We start from the raw sequence: 22,030 nt of genomic DNA, 5'->3' as shown, positions 1-22,030 counted from the left end.
AGAAGACCAACATGCTGCACTCAGGAGGCAAATACAGAATCCCAGAGTGAAGAACTGGATTTTTTTTAATACTTGTTTTTGGTATTTAATTAAGACATTATGAATTAAAAATTGCCCTGAGTATAATGAAGAGATTTGCTTAAGGTATAATTCATCTGATATTACTAGAGTTATAATGTTGTCAAAGCTGCAACTTATCTTTCAGACAGTTTTTCATCAAGCAGAGGAACACAGTTTCTGGTGAAACATGTCTTGAATTTAGCAACTACTGAAAAATGATCACATTATTCTACAAACTTAGAAAATATCAGTTCTTTATCATTATTAGTAAAAAGACTGTTTTTATCATAAGAATCAAAACAACATACATGGTTGAACCACAAAATCAGTTTCTTCAGCAGTCCCCAAACCAGTGGAAACTAGAAATGAATCTGTACTGGAAACAGTCATTTAAACATACCTCATCACTGTTTTTCTCACTGGAATATCATAAGCTCTAATGATGTTCACTAACAGTTTTATGTCTCCATCTGACAAATTCTGTGCTGTGACCTTCTTCCTTTCTTTCCTTCTTGGCCTTAATGGACGTTTTGGCTCTGCCAGTTTGAAGAGGCCGAGTCCCAAAATGCTAATAATCATAAAACAGATATTCAGTCAGTTTTGCACAAAATCCAGCATTCAAATGTCTCCATGACACACATGAAAATTATGCACTAACAGAGAAAGGAAATATATGCTCTTGCTTGTGCCAAACAAAACTCTCTGAAACGTCAAAATGTTGCAATTGTTTAGTACTGCACAATCCAGTTCTGTCTTATATTTCAGAAATTACAATTTCAATGTGCAAAAAGGTTTGGTTCAGTTTTTTTCCCCTGCAAAACTGAGTAAGATACAAACAAGACAATTACACAGCTTCAAGACAGATCTAAACTACAGTGCTATAAACAAGGGATATAGCTTATGACAATAACCACTGTATGGAAGAGGCAAAAATCTAACTACACAGCTACATACAGTGAACAATAGGCCACAAAAAGGAAGCAGAATAAATATACCACAACATACCCTGGACCCTCAGAACTAGCCCAAGGCAAAGCAGAACCAAAGAAAAAGAAAATTAAAATAAAATGCTGATGTATATTTTTACATATCATGACATCAACTGCAGACTATCCAAAATCTACTTTAAAAACTGATAGCCAATGGCATTATTTCACACAATCACTGAATTGTTAGGGTTGGAAGGGATCTCTGGAGATGATCTACTCCAAGCCCCCTTTCAAGACAGGGTCCCCTAGAGCAGGTTACACATGAATGCATCCAGGTGGGTTTGTTTTTTACAGTATTTCTTTATATGTAATTAAAAAAAATCAGAGTAATTACTGTTAAATAACACAAAACTGTGAGTTACTCAAATATCTCACTAAGTGAATGCTTTAAACAAACCATGGTGTATTTTATTTATTCACTAGCCAGGTAACTCAGCAAATAGAACCTGATATGGTAAGAAAATATCAATGAAGCATTTGATTTTAAACAACTCCAGAAGCTCATAATAGTCTGGTTTGGATTTTCTATTCTGTGATGCAAAAACATGAACTAAAAAAAGAGATGAACTCTTTTATAAGAGAGCAAGTCTCTGTGTCTCCAGCAGATGGGACTGTTTAGATTTATACAGCTGGATGAAAACCACTGAATATTGTAAGTGTTGTGTTTACAGTGAACAGACACAACTTCTACATGAAAGAAAAAATAACTCCCACAACTTGTTTACTTACACAGATTTTAAGTGAGCAACACCAATTAAGGGTCAGCTATGCTGTGATGACTGATAAATGTAAAAATCAACAGGTATAGGATTTGAAACAAAAATTCAAGGAAAGTGATTAAGTAATAAAAGAAACAATAACCTTAAAAGAAAAAAGGCAGCAATTTCCAAATTCAATATCTTTTATGAACATAAACGACATTCAGCATCAGCAAAGAGAAATACATGAGAAGTAAAATAAAGAAAATTACTGTTAAAAAACTACTGCATGTTACTTGCAGGGCATAGGCACTGACTCTAAGTAACCATCACCTACAGAACCAGTAGCAGTGTTACTACCTCTTACACTTGTCTGATAACTCAAAATATTCCATGTGGCACCAGCTGGGCTATGCTCAGTTTATCAGGTCACAGCTCGATGCATTATATCCTTCTATATCTCACTTACATGTTGTCACTTTACTTCTGTCAAAATCGGACTTTTTTTTACAAAAGTTTTTATGCACTTTGCTTATCAGTACAGTATCTGTACAGGCAGAGGTGTACGTAGTGATTGCAAATTTACATATTATACTAAACACAAAATCACGTCAGTCACATAAACACACGTTGCAAAAAAAAAAAATCACATTGTTTTACAATAATTTTTTTATTTGGAACAAATAGATAGCTCCCTTACCCCAGGCTCAGAATGTCCTCCTCATTAACAAGGTCAGAGAGAAGGAAATGGTGTTTTGCTATGAGGAAGCGGTTTATTACTGATTCTCGAACCTGTGAATGGGGAGGGAGAAGAGACAAAAGTACATTTTTAATCCAAAACCACTGCAAATATTTGCATTCTGTCTATTAAACAAAAAAAACCCATCCAAATACAGTTTATTTTTTTCCCACTTTTAAGAGGATCACAGTCCAAAAAAAAATTTCTACTTACAGCCCATCGTCAGATACAATCATAACGATAAGTTACAGTACCAGACATCTTACCAGATATCTCTCTTCCACATCTAAATGAAGATGCAGAAAAGGCTGTAGAGAAATCTATATGGCACCAGTGAAGGGGAGTAAAAGGAATACTTTGGACTGCAGAACAACTGATGAAGTCTGTATTACAAATACTATGATTTTGAGCAAATGTTTAAAATCCTTAGCTCCTTTCATTTCTATGCTGAGGCCATAGAGTGAAGCACAGAGATCGAAGTCTTCCCTCTTCTCCCAACAGCTATTTGAAAGCAGACTGACGGAGTGTTGCCTTAGTTGTTTTTTCCTACCACTAATGCTAGGAGTGCCCTTATATTCTGTGCTATTGCAAAATCAGAAGTGATAGACATATAAAGATCACATTTTAGAGTGAATTTCAGTTCTGAAGTGAGCAATCTAATTTACAAGCACATCTGACAATTTATAAAAGTGCAAAATACCCAAATACTATTTTAAAAAAGGCTACTTGTATTTAATCTAACAGATTGACAAATAAAGGCACCATAATACATGTTACTCTGTACTACCACACTGCTATTCAGTGCACTGCAACAACCATATGTTCGATACCACGCAAAGCATACGGGGCTGACACAGACATGACAGCTTTGTCAAAAATAATTTCTTTATACTATCATACTGAATCTGGACTTTGGCACTCGCCTGGGAGATTCAAACACTTCATTGTCTAGTTCTTTCATGAACCACTCTTTCTAGCAGACAATTTGTTTTGTCCTACTTTAAATCAGCCTTATCATCACATTTCATGTGTTGCTGGCTCGCTAGGATTTGATGCACTTTTTGGTATTTCCACTACTGCTAGGAAACTGGTAGCCCCATTTTGCACTTGCTATTTTCCTAAAATAGTCTGAAATTGCAAACTTTTCTTGGTTAGATGACCACTGTTTTCCTACTTTTTCACCCTAAGGATTAAAGAGATTGTCAAACTAATGTAATGAACAGACTAGAAAAATAAATTAAAAAAGATAAGGGTTCCACAATGAAGGTAAGGTGATGGAAGATATGCCCTCTGCCTTAGGCTGCAAGACAAGACACTGTGTCTTGCATTAAGTGACTTTGAACAGTGGTTAGGGCCACTTTCATGGAGATAATTAAGTTCTTAGCATCACAGCTCACAACAAGGAAAATAGGGCACAAGAAGTCACCGAATTTCTGAGATACAACAGTGTAAATCTCTGGGACACTGAAACAAGGAAGAATTTACAGAAGTGCTAGGAAAATCCAGAATGGCGTCATTTTCTATTTTACATCTTTTTCAACAACACGAAATTTCACAGACCTCCACTTGTTTGATTAAACTAGTTTCAGACCCAACTTTGAATTTTAGAGATGTCTGTAGGTCACATTTAGAGATGAAGCAAGTGTTTAGTATTCATGGAAATAAAGTATCCAAGTATTGGAGCAACACGTGGCCTTACAGAAATATGGTGGATCCATATTTTTAGCACCTTACCTTCTGTAGATAGTTGGCAACAACTGCTCTGTGAGCATCTAGGTAATTTTTGCTGTCAATCACATCCCTCTCTTGCAGTTTCTTCTCGTAATCCTAAAGATATTTACTAGAGTTTGTGATTTGATATATATTCAGTGCTTTATTACACACAAGAAAAAAGGTAAATATTTAATTAATATTAATGTAGGAATCACAGTAAACCACAACAGATGTCAGATGTTTATAAAGCTATTTTTAATGCTAATGTATACAGCAATAGCACTGCTAAACCTCCATGAATAGAGACAGGAATTCCATTAAGTTACAAGATTCATGTGGTTTAAATTACCATGAAGGATTACCTGAAGATTTCCCTCCCTTCTTTTAAAGCTGAACTTCGACCTGCTGCTATAAACTGAAATTCCATTTGAACTGGAAGTGGCTTCTCTTACTGCAGCTGCAATAGGAAGAATCCTTTATAAACAGAAATGATGCAGCATTCATGGAAGATGACCTCAAATCTGAACTGTATTTCAATAGAAGTAACTACTTTTCATAGTGTGTAAAACTAAAAGAAATTCTATTTGTGGGAGAGTTTGTTGGGAAAAAAAATACTGAAGAGATTTAACAGCATAAGAAAAATCTTCTTTGTACACTGTGAAAAAGCAAAAGCTCTTTAAGAAGAAGCCAAAGAGTGAAGATTTTGCTTTGCCTGAGGTTTGATGAAAGACTCTGTGTATTGCATCTCAGCCGAGGGGCTGAGATGAATATTGGGTACCACCACAAGAAAAAGATTAACTTGATTCCTGGAGAAAAGTATGTTGATGGGATATTTCTCAGGGTTGTGGTTGTAATATAAAATGGCCAGTCTCTTCGCGAACGAAGAACCGGGGAAGGTTTTTACACCTTCCAGCCTGCGCATTGGATTTTTTTTTCTAGGTGAGACACAGCGTGCGCGGAACTGAGCCCACCCTTTAATCCTGAGGTTCATCTGCCGGGGCCAAGCAAGCTTGGACGGTGGCAGCGAGGTCCTCAGGACGTAGATGGATTGCCTTACAGGGCTAACGAGCTCCATCTGCCCGGGGAGGGGCCCTGACCAGGACTCGAACCCGGGTCTCAGCGTTCACAGTGCTGTGATTTAACCACTTCTTACTATCCTGGTGGACTACAGTGAAAGCTGTACTGACAGATGCACCTTTTATTCACAGGTTTAGGAAAGTGTTTCACAAATTAAGAAAAGGCTAGAGCTGACACTCTGCTTCCAAGCAAAAATTAGGAGGGTTTCCCAGGATCTGCAACTTAATGGCAGTCTGCAAATCCCACTGGCTTTAGAACCACAGCTAGTTAATCGCGTACAAGTAATCAGTAAAATTAATCTTCAGGCCTGAGCTCTAACATTAAGGATGAACAGCTCAATGTCTAGTTAGTGTCCTTTAAATAGCAAAGTGCCCCTGGGATCAATTATAGGGCCAGCATTATTTAGTTTCTTCACCAGTGACCCAGATAAGGAGACATCATACACTGTCAGAAATTTAACCAACGATATTTGATTAGGAAGAGTGGTTAATACAACAACTGACTGAACCACAGTTCAGAGGGCTCTTGATAATTGAAGACTATGAAAACTGAAACACTAATAAAAAAAAAGGCAAAGTTCTGAGGGTGGAGCAACTTCATGTGCTAGCACAAACTGGAAAGCAAACAGAAGAATAACAGACAAAAAAAATGTGGGGGTTAGTCCTTTCTGCCTTTCCCTGTAGCTCATGTGCTTCAGCCCTGTATATATTCTGGTAGCTCTGTACTGCACTTGCTCCAGTATTTCAGTATCTTTCTTGCACTGGACAAAATGTTCAAATTCACCAGTCTGGTGAGGAAGAGATTAATGAGCAAAAATTGAATTAATTATTATTTAATGAATTATCAATTATTAATTAATTATTATTTATTAATTAAGGAGCAATGCAGTATGTGCCCACAAGTTGAGGGGCAGTTACAAAGGACAGGGTGCCAAACTCATCTCTCCAGTTCCAGACAGTATAACAGCCATTAAATACAACTTGCAAGGTTCAGGTTGGACGTGACTTTTTTTTGGGTAGTTTTTGTTTGTTTGTTTTTGTTTTGTTTTTGTGGTTTTGTTGTTGTTGAGTTTTTTGTTTTGTTTTGTTTTGTTTTATTTTTGTTGTTTTCTTTTTTTTGAACAATCACTGGAAGAATAGTGAAGGACTGGAAAAGGTTATCCAGAAAGGCTGTGGAATCTCCCTCTTAGAGGTTTCCAAGACTTGGCTAGACAAATACACAGCTGACCTCACCTAGTGCTGGCAACAGTCCCACCATTTCAGTGGAAAGCAGGACCAGATGACCTCCAGATAATATTTTCCAAATAATATTTCCATGATCCTATGAATTTTCATTGTTCTTTGCCAAATAGCTAGTAAACCACCTAGGAACAATACCACTTTAAAATTAGTTTTGAAGATCACATCATATAAAATGAACCTAGAATGGGCAATCATGATTTTATCCAATTAATCCTTAATGAAAGAAAAAAAACACAAAAAGAATTCTTAAACTGTGGGGTTTGAATTTTGAATGATTAAATGAAAGAATAAAATTAGTCCATAAAATCAACTGGATTAGAAATGTACAGCAAAGATGTAGCACATCTTTAAATAAAAGATACAAAAGTAATCTAAAATTTAAAAGTAAAAATATATATTGTAAAGAGCAAGACATGCTTGAATAATAAATATCTTTTAAAAAAATATATATAATCCGATAGAAAAGGAAGAAAGAAATTTTTCATATAAATTTATATAAGAAGTAGGGATGAAACAGCAGTGCCAGAATCTGAGATGATTCTGATCCTGCTAAAGCAATGAGCACAGTCAAATGCTCCTTAGCTACATAAACTGCTCAAGAACAAAAGAATGCATGACTTAACACTAATAATGGAGTTCAGATAAAAATAACTGAAGTATGACCCAAACAAAAAATGCACACATTGCATTTCACTAAGGTAATTAACAGACAGGCAAGGATGGGGTAAGCTAATTGGAGCAATGTACTAAAACAGAAATATCTGTAACAGACTATGGTAAACATAGAAAGGTTTTCATTCTTGCTAGCCATTGCTTCCAATAGTCTCCACTAAAAGGGCTTAAAAGCTAATAAGCCTAAGCCTGAATTATCTCTGCATTACCTTTCTAAATCTGAAATCCCTTTGAAAAAAAAGTTTCTTAGCTTTAACAAAAACTATCTTAGAACATTTGTGTCTACAGCAGTTTTTCTGTTTTATTTTCCTTTTCACACAGTGAAATACTGCCTTGGAAGGAAGCTATCTTAATTAGATTAAAATACCACTAGAAAAGGTATAAAGGAATAAAATTGTAATTTTTTTTTCATGTCAGCATAGCTCTATATTTTTTAAAAGGACCGTTTGACTCAATGAGACTTTTATTACTGCAGTATGATTAACATTAAAGCTAGAAAAGAAATATTTCAGATAACATACTACCTGGAAGATTTTCTCACTGATTTCTCGTTCATGTAAAGGGACTTGCTTATAGTTTCGGAATTCTGCCACCTCCCCACTTCTGAGCCGCAAGAGCCGGAATCTCTTTGATCTATTAAATTCCTCATCAGAAACAAAATTAAATTCTTGCTGCAACTGTTCCAATCTGAAGAAATCAGGAACCTGTGCCTCTCCGCTTGTAGCAACCTAAATTAGTAAAGAAATTATAAATTTTTCATATGAAGTGACCAAAGTTCTATAAAATAACTTTTGTAAGTCTTAACCTGCAGATTGCAAGGATGCTCATTATAAACAAAAGCAGTCGAGATGGATCACACAGACTGAAACACCAACTGTTTTAGAGTAGGGGTTTGTTGAGCAAAGTATATGAGATTAGACATCACAGAATACAATCAAATTATATTTCCTTTTATCATAAACAAAAGATTAGAGTATGAAAACTATGACATGGCAGAATGATCTGGGAGCTGCACTGTAAAGACAATCCATTTACAGAACTTCAGCCAAGTGAATAGCTTGTTGTTTGGAAAAGTTGGAGCTTCTACAGTGCACTAGATCTCAGTGCAATTGTTACTAATTAGCAACTTCCTATTTAGTACCATACAAGTAGGCTGGGAATTCCCCTGTGCTTTAAGGAAACAACGAACTCAAAATCCACATTTTGTTTTTAATTCATAAATTAGTCAGTGTGTGCATTTCCTTTTACGTATTTTTTGCCACTCCTGAATGGATTAATGAATCATACTCATTAATACATAAACAATCCACTAATAAATGGACTCATAAATCACATTTTTAGTAGACATTTTGCTTCTTAACACTCACCCAAGTATGCCCATCACAAATTCAAATGATGCTACCACACTGGCACGCCTGCAGATTGCCTGGAAAGGTACTGATGACTAGGAGTTCCACAGCTGCATTAGCCCTACAGCTCTGAAAACACCACTTACCATGATCAGCTGCATCAGAGCTGCATTGTTTGGGTCATTTGGATCAAGTTTTGCTTCTGCTGCCCACTTAGCCAGTTTCTTCGTATCAGTTAAGCCCGAGGTGCCAATGGATGCAATAGCATCAATATTTTTTAAAGCACTAGAAAGACAGAATTTGCAGAACTTACATCTAAAACACATATGATTTAGCAATATGAAATGAGTATTTAAAACAATCTTAGAAAAAACCAAAAAGCTCCCCACAACCTGAACAGGAAATTCCAGTACACAGTTCTTAGCTGTAGCTATGAAACTGAGGGAAAGATCAATTGCAAAGCCAAGTAAAGGGGAAATATAGGGAACTGGTGGAAGAGAATTTTTATACCATGTAATAAGGTGCTTACTGATACATTTATGATATACCTTTGCTATTCCATGTTGCTGCTTACTAGCAAGTAAGAAGGTAAATTGCCCCACAGCATGAAAGTTAACAAAAAAGCTTTGACAAAGAACTGGGATGTACAGTCCTTGCTTGCACTGTATCTTAGCTCCTGTCTTTGACCTGTCTCCTGGATGACGCTCCCAGACCCGCATTGTAGCCCTTGTCTCTGCCCTCCCTGCCGTTTCTGGATAGACCCTGTGGCCTGATTCATCCCCTTGCCATACCTGGGACTGCTGCCAGCACTCTGCTCTGCCTGTCATGTGCAGACTGCATGCTGGCTGGCCAGGACACTGCCTGTGCTTGGGAAACCCTTGCAACTCTTGTGGTGCAGCTCTGCTCTTGGTCTTCCCTGTAACTGTGAGTCCCAGCTCCACTCCCTATCTTTTGGATGCTCCTGCTCAGTTTCTTGAATTCACAGGAGGCAAGGAAGTATGGTAAGTAGTCTGGAGACCCTATGTACACTGACATGCTCACCAGGCTTCTGGTACCTTCTCACAGAAGCCACCTCTGAAGCCCCACTGTTACCCAAACCTTTCCACATAAATCCAACACACCAGGACATGTGAACACCACAGGACTGAATGTTGCCCCTTTTCCTGTCAGGGGTACTAATCTGAGTCTTTGTTCTCTACTGACTTGAATATTTTCAGGAAAGCTTGAAGAACTTACGGGTCTTTCTTTTAGAATCAGCCAAATATCCAGCAGTTACTGGAGCAGCAGGCAAAGTGCTAACATCAAAGTACCTTTAGGCACCAGCCTTGAACAGATGCACACTGAATCACAGTTGTGCTGAGAAGCTCAGGGGCAGCAAAAACTAACATTAGTCATGAAAATCTTGTCTCTGACTTTCCCAGCAGGCAATGGAAAGTCACTGAGAGCTGTTTATCTCCAGAAGATGATTCAATGAAAAGCGTTACAGCTAACTTCCTTCTGTAATTCTTCAGTTTTCCATTAACTACAGTGATTAGTCTCCAGAGTTTAGTTAGCCTTTGGGAATCCATCTTTTTGTTTAAATCTCATGCTATTCTTGTCTCACTGAAGTCAGCAGCTTACTGACATGCTGAACAGCAAAGTACTTGAATGGCTGCAGCTTTGGTCAAATATAGTAACAGAGTGATTTGTATGCCAATGCCTGGCCTCTAAAGAAATAAAAATCTGACACAAACTAGTCAGCTGAGAGAAGTACTTGCTCAGTATTAATACGTATAGGGCAGTGAAGGTACCTGAGAACATTGCAAAAACAGACTTTATGCAACATCTCCTTGACTTTAGGGAATTACATAAAAGCAACAAAATGGACAAATAATCTACAATATCCAACTTGCAGCCACAGAGCAAATTATATTGTTTTGAATGGAATAATATACTCATTTCTGCAGTTCCACATGCTTCTCATGGAGAAAAATCATGGAAGAGTAATATCTTGGAGCAATCTAAAAGATGACAATTTTCCACTGACAAATTCACCAACAGAGTCAACCCCCCATACTAATGTCTACTGCTTTCGTAGCATAATTTTTATCAATAATGATATAAAAGGCAGTTAAAGCATGTGTCCAAACAGCCTCTCCAAATGCACTTCAGGTAAGAAAGAGCTGGAGTCTCTGTTCTTAGCAAAATTATTACAGGAAGGTTCCTTGACAATATATTCACTTCCTATTAGAAAATCATAAAACTGAATTAATCAGCTTGAGTTTAGCTTTAATGCTAAAAAGTAAAATTTCTACCTGCAATCTATTCACCAAAAACGTGTGCCCTAAGATATCTGCAGGGGGTTACAGGACAAAGTAAACCATCCAAACTTATGGAAAAAGATTATGAAAATTCTTGATTATGCAAGTATATATTTTTTTTTAACACTAGTATAATCAGATTCCCATGAATCACTGAAAATTCCTATCATTTTACCTTGGAATGCCTGCATTTTGCTGAGATACTGGAGGAATTAAGGGGATTCCTTTTTCTCCAACTGCCCAAGAGACACTATTGGATACTTTCCCAGAGGTCATTAAAGTCATTTTGTTGCTGCCATCAGCTTCAAATGAAAAGGGCACACCTATCAAGGGAGAAAAATCCAAAGTAGTATATTAATGCATTCAAACACAATGTCTAAACATTTTTAGAAATACTTCTTGAAAATGAGCAGTCATATAACCTGTATCTTTATATAAATGGGTTAATGTGAAGCAACTTGATTTTGCTGCATGCTGTGGGGAAGAACTCTGCTCTAATAAAGAGAAATAAGTGAAATATTCCATTACATCTACGGAAAGGCATTCCATTTGTGTTGGAAGGAAAGGCTAAGCCTTGAAAACTATGCCAAAATCTTTTTTCTCCTTCACAGATGCACACCACTTAATATTTCCGGTAGTTTTCAGATTCAGCATGCTGTTATTCACAAAACAGAAATTCAGAACCAAAAGTATTATGTATGACTGAAAAGTCAGTCCTAAAGCTTTGTGACACACAAGTGTAGATACGGCCATCACAGTCAATGACATTTACACACACATTTGCTGTACCAATTTTTTTACCACATTTCTTTCTTCCTCAGCTTTTTATCTATTCTGCTCTAGTTTTATCTGTATTTCATATATCACAAATTTAAGCAAGTCATTCATCTTACAATGCTGTTCAACTTTTTATAGAAACTTGAAAGTTCCATATGCTACTATGTATTCTTCTTTTCCTATCTCTCCCTTGGTTTATCTTTCTAAAGTCCCAGGGATAAGATGTGTGCAGGTTGTCAGCCAAACAAACAAGAAGACAAAAAATTACTCTGCATATACACTTCTACAGACAGTTCAGTGTTTTAAAACATCAAAAATCACTGGAGATAAAATGATTAGTATGTGCTTGCTCTGCAGTATCAGAGTCCTGATTACTTAAACACTCAAAAAGATCCAAACATCTTCTATAGCTAGTAAAGTTCCATTAATACTACAAGCCAAATAATAAACACACACATTTTCACTATACAGAGCTTAAAATTAGCAAGGGATAAAAATTCCACAGCAAATTTCAGTAATATAAGATCAAGTTACAGAAGCTGTAAATGCTTTTAAAAGAATTTACTCTGAAACATTCTCCAAGTCTTACTGCTACACAGTTTCAGCAAATGAGAAACACTGAAAGAGGAAGACAAGAGTCCCTACCACTCCCAACTCCTTCATGGTCCAACATCACACGCTGGTTGCTGCTGAACTCTATTTCTTCCAGAGGAGCGCTGCCTGTCAGAACTGCAGTCTCAGGAACAGGTATGAACACCTCAGCCAACAGGGTGGTACTGCTCATACCCATCGTTTCATAGATCTAGAAAAAACGCAGTGACAGACATAGTCAAAAATTTTCGTCTGTATTCATGAGAAGTTGAAAGCATATTGCAGGGCATTTGGACAAAAAGTTTTACTGTGATTTAAGCATGAAATAAATAATTTAGGGTAATTGTATTAATTTACCTTCTAAAATACCCAATTAGCAGACATTTCAGCTACCAGCAGCTAATTTGATCTGAACTCTTCTTAAAGGCATATCCTTTTCACCTTTCTAATGCACCTGAAAATAGTCTGACAAACTCAGGATTCTGCCTGACTAATTCTCCCTTTCCACAAAAGGCAGGGTACGGCACACAGTCCCCATTTTGGCAGCACTGCAGGCTGCTTCCCTCTTTCCTGGTCACCTGCAGGCTCAGAGTGATGTAAGTGTTTTCTCCATTCAGATGTTTTTAATCCGAGATGATGGTAGTCCTTTTCCTTTTTAATTGATATAAAACTGAAATTAAACAAATGGAGCAGACAAGGGGTATATGCTCTCCCCTGAACCACTAGAGTTACCTAACTGGAGGAGTCATCTAACAGAAGAAGTAGGATCCTGATTCTGGTTTCCCCTAAAAATATCTTGTATTAACTCTGAAAAGTATTCAAGTGAATAATTTATTAATTCATACTTGGTATGGGGGTGGTAGTGGTTTGACTTAACTGCACTGCTGATCAAGTCAAGTGCAGTTACAGACATTACTAGCAATGATTTTTTTTTTCTTATCCCCTTCCAATAAACATTATGATGGTTTTACTGTGTAGACAGTGATGTTTTAAGAAGACCACTATAGTAATTTTATCTGCAACACAAATCAGTTTTGCTAAAACTAAGAGGCTGAGCCACTAACACATTTAATCACATGTCCCGATTATTTAATTTCTCCCAAGCAACCCGTAGTCATGTTCTATACGTACAGAAAGCAGAAGCATCAAAACCATAGCAGCAATGTTAAAAGTTTGTGGCTGGAGGAGCAAGGAAGAAGCATAAGATTGATGATTTACAAAAGGTCTTTCACAGCTTTTTCAGTCTTTACGACACCACCATAGAGCAAAACCCAAGCATTAGAGGAGAAATTACGTTTAATGTCATCTTTTAAAAAGTTACTATGATAAATCATCTACCTGTAGTTTCAAACTCTCTGGCCAATTGATTATTTGTAAATTGAAAATCTGTCCAAAGTGAACTCTAAAATCAGAACTTATTGGTCGGGTAACAGTCCTTGACACTTCTTTGGAGTTGAAAAGGACTTTTATAAATGCTGAGCGTTTCTTCACATCTTCCCGTCGCAAAACTTCTGCTCTGTAAATATGTCAAACAAGCTGTTATATACTTTTTAATAACATTTTTATTATTTGGTTATTCTCAATAGGAAACTGATTTCTCACATGGAAACTGAACCAACCTAAATAAGGATGGCATTCTTCTAAAAAGGTCACTACACAGGAATGACTTTAAAATATTATATAACAGTTTTTTTATCTTCTTATGAATATAAAATGATTTTAAAATGAGCAAGTAAAATCTGAGGTCCATTAAAGCTACCTCTCTGTAAAATAAGTTATTTTGAAAAAAAAAAATTCTCTTCTACTCCCTCCAAATCACAACAAATTATATCAAATTCAGTTAAGATATTGAAGTTTTTAGTCACTGGGAGTAGAACAGCCAAGAAGTATTCCCTGATGAGGCTATTTGCCAAGTAAATACAAAACAAAGCATTTTTTAAATTACTGAAATCCAGTAGATGTATGTTAAATTGTGTGTGTAAATGTGAAAAATAACATAAAACAAGTACATTTATTTATTTTATCCACGGTGAAATCTCTGGTTTACTACACAATTTCTTCATTCTCCCTTTGTTGACTACTGCACAGACCAGAAGGTTCAAAGGGAATGTGCAGACATGCATTCTTTAAGTCCGCTATATACAAGGTTACATGTGACTTGAAAACAAGTTATATCAGCTTCAGAAGCAGGAGTTTCATCACTAGGCTAAACAGAATGGGGAGCTCATGCTTCTGAAGTTGTATAAACAAGCAATTAACAAACAGCAGTAGAAAATCATAAACAAGGTAATTTCCAGGCCAACATTTATCTTACCGAGGGCACTGCTCTGTTGGTGTTACGTTTCCTGAGAGGACCAGCTCAGGAATTAGAACAGGCTCTCCAGGTTTCCTTCTGCAGTTGTCAGCTTTTTCTCTAACCTGCTGCTCTATTTCCAGGCTACTGGCCATTTTAGGTGGGATGGGTTTCATACGTTCCTCACCAAAATCATAATCTTCTGATTCTTCGTCTTCATTAATGTCTTTTTTCTTTTTTTTCTTCTTGGACTTCTGCATATAAAAATAATAATGTTCTTACTGAACTTGTTTCAATCTGTGGAATTTTTTCTCTTGTTCTCTTGATTTGCAAGTAATAAACATGTATGTATGTACAGTAAAATGACTGTATAATTTTAATATTACACAAATAAAAGATCTCTCTCATTCTAGAAGGACTACATCAGATTAAGAATACAGCAACACATTCCATTCATATGCTTCAAAACCATATGTGCTTCAAACAAAACATTTGCTTAACCTTCCCTACCAACTTACAAATAAACATATTTCCTAAACATTCTGGTGATCTGCTGAGTTCTCGCTTAGCCTGAGCTATCATGTACATTCTGTTAGGGTTAAAGGAAGGTTACTCAACCAGTAGTTATCCAGTCTCATCTACCTCTAGTGTCTTCCTTAGACACTAGTGATCTGTAATCACATGTGATCTGTGCTGGGAAGACACCAACAGCATTGACTGACCAAAAAAGTACTTTGAGTAAAATAAAATAAACCACTTCTGGGCATGAAAGGAAGGTCTGTGTACTACATTTCGTTCTAAAGGGAAAGATCTACAATCACTTCAACCTCAAGACAGTTTGTGAATAGCACAGTAAAAGATACCAAGAGCAGCTGTGGCTGGAATTACCCACCATAGTTTTTGTGAAGGCATAACTTGTGGATGAAGAGTTCCCATTAGGATCAATGCTCAAGATCACCTGCCTTCATTTGCAGGTTTACATTTATTCACCTTATCCTACAAGTGAGTTGACATGATACTAATGAGTCACATGCCCACTTGCGTTCTAACAGGAACTTCCAATATCTGCAGATCAGCATCCCCTCAAACAGTTTAAGTGGCTTCCATAGAAGCAGCCTACACGTGAGAAAACTCTCCACAAAAGTATCAGCAGATGCTCTAGATTCTTGAAAACTGTAACTGAATTATTCACTTAAACTTTATTTTGCTTTTGTATCCAAAAAACCAGGGTGTTCAAACTGGACAGTAATTATATACAAGTATAATCACCATTACCCTGAGGTATCCAGTACATTCCCACCTAACTATAAAAGCACATCTAATTTTGCTGGCACTTGCCACAGCCTATTTCAAAGGCTGTTGCCATAGCTCCTGCATTCCTCAACATGCCCCTGAAGCACAACTGAGACCTTAACTACAGTACTGGCTATTAGCAATAAAGCTTTTCAGAGGTAAAAGCACATTCTAATTTTTAAGTTAACAACTCAATTAATTAATTAATTATTATTATTATTTATTAATAATTAATTTAATGACCTAACAAATTTAAGTAGACAGAATGTATCCACACACATTATAAAATAATGCATAGCTATCTTGAAACCTTTTTTCCCCCCTATATTTAATAAATTAGTAATAATTTTATTCTTTGTGAAATGGAATGATTTAAACAAACCTGTGCCTTCTTCCAGGACTTCCAGTCTTGTAGTTCAGTTTTATACTCCTCCATTTTCTTTTCATATTCTTCCATATATTCTTCTAGTAATTCCTTTATCTCAGCCTGAATTTCTGCTTCATATGCTTTCTCATCTGATTGCTGATCAACCTCTTCCCTTCAAAACAACAACTATCAACAGGTTGCATAAAATAACATGAGGGCTACAATTAAGTCTGTAATCCATAACAGGAATCTACTTCTCCATGAATTAATTTCATTATATCAAAGTGTGTTCTCTTTAAAAATACTAGCATATATACTCTGAGAGTTGATAGCAGATAGTTATTATTCAGAACTCACATATATAACTACTCTTTCTTTACTCATTAGCCCGTAGAAATTCCTTTACGTTACAGTAATTACTTGTTATTTTAACTTTCCTCTTCCCCAAACTCAAAAAGAACAGCAGCAGGCTCAAACAGTGGCAGACACTACTCAAAATCTTACTTTTGCACCCTTGATATCAGAATTGTAAGTTCCCAAATTAATTAATCTTATTGCAACTCCACTGTTAGCAAATGAAGTACAAAAAGTGTTATCAAAACATACTTCCTCAAATAAAGTTTCATGGGTGTGTTCGTGAACTTCTGAAAGTCACGGAGGGATTTCATTTGTTTCCAAACTTTGATAATGGTCTTAAGCAACATTCTGTCTTTTTCTTGTTCAGCATCACGAAGTCTTCTGGTTTCTCTAGAAATATATACACACAGCACCAGATCACTCAGAATTGTCTACCTCAGTGAAACAGATAAAAAATTTGGGATACCAGAAGCCAAGGGATGTGGGTTTCAATCTGACTGATGGCTGCAGTGGTTTAAATCCAAGGAGCACAAAATCCAGACTTGAAGATAGCAGGATTTGATTTCCTTCCGTACTCCAGTCTCTTGCATTTTGAACAATCTGATCTCAATTAAGTTCATTCTCTAGAGATCCCAAAGTTTTAGGAAATGCTTATTACAGCTGTACATAATTAAAAATATTATAAAGTCAATTCATGTAAACAACAGCCCAGGAAACCTACACTGCTGCTAGGGAGTAGTGCTTATTAAATGCACACATTATAAAAGATGTTTTAAACTTCATGTGCTTCTAGCTCCATTAAAAAGGACTTGCAGAGACAAAATAATGTAGTAATATCAGTTCTCTGAGAGCCTTATGAGGTTCTTAACAGAAACAAAGTTAACATTAACACAGCCTTTTTTTGTCTCAGAATTGGTATTTCACATTTCCACCCCCTAATCTGTTTGTAAAAGAGCTGTTCATTAGCACTTTTAATGACCAATACATATTTTCCATAGAAATGTACATGCAGCACAAGCACAGGCTGTTTCCAGTACTATCTTGGTAGATAAAAATGTCTAGTAAAAATCATGTGATTAAAAAAAAAGGAAGATTACTACTTGTATTATTACCACATGTTACTACTTGTAGTATTCAGAGAATGTGGAAGACTGAAGCTGAGTTAGAGATAAGAAACATACCACACCTCATTTAAAAGGATAAGCAAATTTAGCCAAAATAATCATCAAAGAAATACAGACTTTTCAAAAAGCACTTTGTTAGCTAGCATTTTGAATATTACTATCCATGCAGCTTAACAACCTTTTCTTTTTTGTTTACCAGATGAAGCTAGAAGATGAAACTTAAAGACATGAGGAAAATACAGGTCAGTAATTACACTTATATAATGTTCTGGATTTGGAAGCAGGACCTTTCAGTAGAGAACCACCTCTGCTAAAATACATCACCCACAAGAACCTGAATCGCAGAATTGGCAGCATATATTGGCTTCCTCCTTCAGAAAACGAGGACAGTAGGACTTAAATTGCTAATTTGCAAAACTTTTCTGTATTCAGACAACATTTCTTCCTCAAACTAATGGAAAACCACAGCTCTGATCTTCAGACAGCAAAGCGTATACATCTGTTATGTTATTGGAGGGTGGAAGAAACAATTAGATTGTTTTCCATGCTACCATACCCTCTTCATCTCTATAATTTCTCATGACTGTATTACACTGACCATCAGGGGAACGCAAGGTTAAAAGAGAGACAAGGCAGATCTGATGTTTTCTACCATCATATTCAGTCCAAGTTAGTATTAAATACCCTGACAGCAAAAATTCCTGAGCCCAGTTGAGCTTCATATGTGTAATGGTTTCCAACAATAGAGCTGTAGCCAGAAAGAAAAGCTAAAGTTTTTCTTTATGATATGAAAAGCCCTAGAACAATACCAGCCAAGCTCATCTCACGTTAATTAGGCACAACTGATCTCACTGATTTCAGCGGAGTTTCTCCAGATTCATAATAGCGTGACACTAAACTAAAGCACTCAAGACCCAGAAAGACATTTAAGATACCCAGAAGAAATATTTTACCTAATTAGAATTAAGCATCAAACAAGCCTCAGGGTTGGTGCCAAAATCCAAGAACCTTATAATGAGTGAACCTCCTCATTACCACTCCCACACCTTCCCTGGTGAGAGCTCCTGTCTCCAAGGTACTTTACGGTAACTGCACACATCCTGCTCCCAGTTGTCTACCAGATGTGTTAAGAAGATACTAATAGAACTACTCTATTTTCAACAGAAGGAAGTCTTTGTCCCTCAGTATAAAATACTACATTATAGACTACTTCATGTCTGTACAGGTACAAGACAGTGTACTTGAAGAATGAAAACCTGAAGCAGCAATTCCCAGTCTAAGAGAAGTGTGTGAATGTGTAAGTGTAAGCAGATGTAGATTTCAATGCTGAAAGTAAATTTTATTAATTTTTTAAATACTGTGTTATCATGTAACTGACTATATCAGTCTAAACTTCTCTTTCTTTAAATTAATACATTATTGCCTACTTTAAGATTGTTTAAAACTTTCAGATTTTTATTATCTACTAGTTAAAGGGCTGTTCAACATGGATCTCCAAAAATACTTCTTTTTTATCATACTGCTTACACTTACAGTTCATCACTATCCATCTGCCAGAAATAATAGAAACTATCACTACCAAGCCAAAAACTGTAATATATTTTTACTAGCCAGGTATTGTCCAAGAACAATAACTGTAATCTTGTAAAACAAAATCCTACCATTTTATTTGTATTAGCCCATTGGCAAAAACAGGGCAAAATACCTACAAATGTGAAGTAAGTCAAGAATACTTGTGTAATGAGGAAAAGGATGGAAAAAAAAGGGGCTTTGTCTGTTTTAAAAAAGCAATGATTTAATGGATTCATACTTACCTGATCTCCATTTTGTATTCAGATATGCTCTGTTGTGCCACAGGAACACCATCACCAGCACCTTCTATACTACACTGCACAGCATTCCTCAAAGCATGCAGCTTAAACAAGCAAACAAACAATTAACAGATGGCTTAACGAGGCATACAGTGTAATGTACCTTGACATGAAAGAGCTAGTTACTACATGACAGAAACCTCTGAACTGTCTTGATTCTGTAATTATAGGGTTTTGTCATGATTCTTCAATGTGAAATTCTAATTAGGATCCTGGATGTATCAGGGAGATTTACTGACCTTGATCACTGTTACAGATCTTATCAAGGAGAAAAGACTGATCTAGGGATTATTCTGAAAGCTCAGGAATCAAAGGGGTAGGTAGTTTCTGCAGAAAAAAACCCCACCTTTCACGAAAGTCTTTTTTTGGGACAAGGCAGGGCCACTAAAGGCAGTCCCAGAAAATCACAGAAGCATAGAATCATTAAGGTTAGAAAAGAACTCCAAGATCATTGAGTTCAACCTTTGACCAAACACGCCCATTGTCAACTAAACCACAGCACTAAGTACCACACCCAGCCATTTCCTGAACACTTCCAGGGATGGTGACCCCACCACTTCCCTTGGCAGCCCATTCCAATGCTCAACTACCCTTTCAGTGAAGAAATTCTGTCTGATGTCCAGTCTGAACCTCCCCTGGCACAACTTTTGGTTGTGTCCTTTTGTCCTCTCACTAGCTGCCTGGGAGAAGAGGCTGACACCCACCTGGTTACAACCTCCTTTCAGGTAGTTGTGCAGAGTGAGAAGGTCCCCCCTGAGCCTCCTCTTCCCCAGGCTAAATAATCTTTGAAAGGGGGTTGTAGTCAGATGGATACGTTGGTCTCTTCTCTCAAGTAACAAGTGATAGGACGACAGGAAATGTCCTCAAGTTCCAGAGGAGGTTTAGATAGGGTGGTAGGAAAAATTTCTTCACTGAGAGGGCTGCCAAGCACTGGAACAGGCTGCCCAGGGAAGTAGATGAATCGCCATCCCTAGAGGTACTTAAAAAATGTGCAGATGTGGCACTTGGGGAAATGGTTTAGCGGTGGACTTGGCAGTGGTTAGACTCAATGATCTTAGAGGTCTTTTCCAACCTTACTGAATCTGTGGTTCTATAGGTTCCTGTAGAGCAGGCATGGAGAAACCAAATGTCCCATTTCACAGAGAACTAAAGCAAATCCTTCAAAAATAATGACAGACAGTATACCAAGGAATTTTCCCTTTTAGTAGCTCTTTAGGGTAGAAAATCATAATCACCTTGAAATCACGGAAATTTGAATTTAATAATTCAAATCTAATATCAATCTAATTTTTAACAGACAAGTATTCTTGTGTGCCCTGATGACATCAGAATTGTACTAACAATGCCTAGTGCTCATGTACAAATCTGCGCCAGAGAAGACCACTACCGTTACTTCCAGTGTACAGATGGAGGAGGAGTGGTGGTATGCAGAGGGTAAGCAGCCCAGCCAAGCTCATCCAGCAAGTCAGGAATGGAGCCAGGAACAGAAGAGCCTACATTCAGCCTCAGGTTTTGCCATGTCACAAGAGTGACCCAGTAAACTACCATCTTTTGCTGTCTCCCTGCCAGAGCAGCTGTACACAATCCTGTAATATCTGTCATTCACCAGAAAACATTTTGGCTACTCGAAGGAATACTATGTAAATGTTACTGTATTCCTTTTACCTCAGAGTTAATTTAAATTCGAAGATCAAAGAAATTCATGATCTTAAAAATGCAATTCTGCACTGAACATACAACCTCAGTCAAGTATTTAGGTTTTTTAGCTTCTGACAAATTCAGGTTTTACCTTAAACTGTCACATCATTATCTCAATAAGGCAGGATAACAGACCAGAAATACCTTGTCTGTGAGAAGTTTGGTAAGATTCTTCTGTTTTCTTGCCAAATACTGATCATATAGCTGAGCCAATTTAGCTGCTAACACATGCTCACGGCTAAAACAGGGATGGTGGGTGAATATCAGTCCAGAAATATCAATATCCAATTGAAATAGCCCCTGAAAATCTCCAGGTCCAACACAATACTGATTGGCAGATGTAATTTTAATTGCCTGAAAGAAAAAAAGAATAAAATGGATTTACAAACTCTGACAACACTATCTTTCAGAGAGTTTCTGTGTCAGAAAATGATCCATTTAGCACTGCCTACATTTACTTACGAAGTCTTAACTTCTTGCTTTATTGATAAGTGGGTGGCACAAAAGCACCACAGGTATTCTACACAACAGAATTTTTATAGCCCATATGAAGCTGAGATAAGAAGTCATCTGCCTGTACTGAAGGTTTTGCTGAGCAATAGAGACAATGACACTGAATTAGAAAAAGAAAAGCTCACTAGTTCTCTTTTTATCCATTTGTTTAGTATGGATTTATTTCCTCTTAGAACTGAGCTCTAGGATAAACAGCCCAGCTCTCAGAGAGCAGCTCTCTTGCAGACCATTTGGATTGTGCAGATTAGGAAATATGTTATTTCCTTTCCAATTTTAATACCAGGAACATTCAGACCAATAAAGTCCAA

At 36.8% G+C, this 22,030-nt stretch overlaps 1 protein-coding gene across 4 annotated transcripts in view; it reads right to left on the bottom strand.

The window, feature by feature from the left end:
* CC2D2A (coiled-coil and C2 domain containing 2A) overlaps nucleotides 1-22,030 on the bottom strand; it is a 54,816-nt gene that overhangs the window by 16,243 nt on the left and 16,543 nt on the right. For 3 of the 4 annotated variants that reach the window (XM_027891226.1, XM_027891227.1, XM_027891228.1), the window contains exons 9-21: nucleotides 21,354-21,563; nucleotides 19,455-19,555; nucleotides 16,766-16,906; nucleotides 16,175-16,331; nucleotides 14,521-14,753; nucleotides 13,545-13,722; nucleotides 12,261-12,417; nucleotides 11,014-11,161; nucleotides 8,685-8,823; nucleotides 7,714-7,917; nucleotides 4,221-4,313; nucleotides 2,448-2,539; nucleotides 461-628 (exon numbers count right to left, since the gene is read on the bottom strand). In XM_027891226.1, coding sequence (XP_027747027.1) covers nucleotides 461-628; nucleotides 2,448-2,539; nucleotides 4,221-4,313; nucleotides 7,714-7,917; nucleotides 8,685-8,823; nucleotides 11,014-11,161; nucleotides 12,261-12,417; nucleotides 13,545-13,722; nucleotides 14,521-14,753; nucleotides 16,175-16,331; nucleotides 16,766-16,906; nucleotides 19,455-19,555; nucleotides 21,354-21,563 — 2,021 coding nt within the window. Of the gene's footprint in view, nucleotides 1-460; nucleotides 629-2,447; nucleotides 2,540-4,220; nucleotides 4,314-7,713; nucleotides 7,918-8,684; nucleotides 8,824-11,013; nucleotides 11,162-12,260; nucleotides 12,418-13,544; nucleotides 13,723-14,520; nucleotides 14,760-16,174; nucleotides 16,332-16,765; nucleotides 16,907-19,454; nucleotides 19,556-21,353; nucleotides 21,564-22,030 lie in introns of all 4 variants that reach the window. The other variant, XM_027891225.1, reaches the window with a different exon arrangement.

This window comes from Empidonax traillii, unplaced genomic scaffold (genome assembly GCF_003031625.1).
Source record: "Empidonax traillii isolate 1590-97213 ecotype Southwest subspecies unplaced genomic scaffold, ASM303162v1 scaffold312:size2399984, whole genome shotgun sequence".
In the NCBI taxonomy this organism is placed as follows: domain Eukaryota; kingdom Metazoa; phylum Chordata; class Aves; order Passeriformes; family Tyrannidae; genus Empidonax; species Empidonax traillii.
The sequence above is the reverse complement of the archived record's forward strand: the minus strand, read 5'-3'. Positions and strand labels throughout refer to the sequence as shown.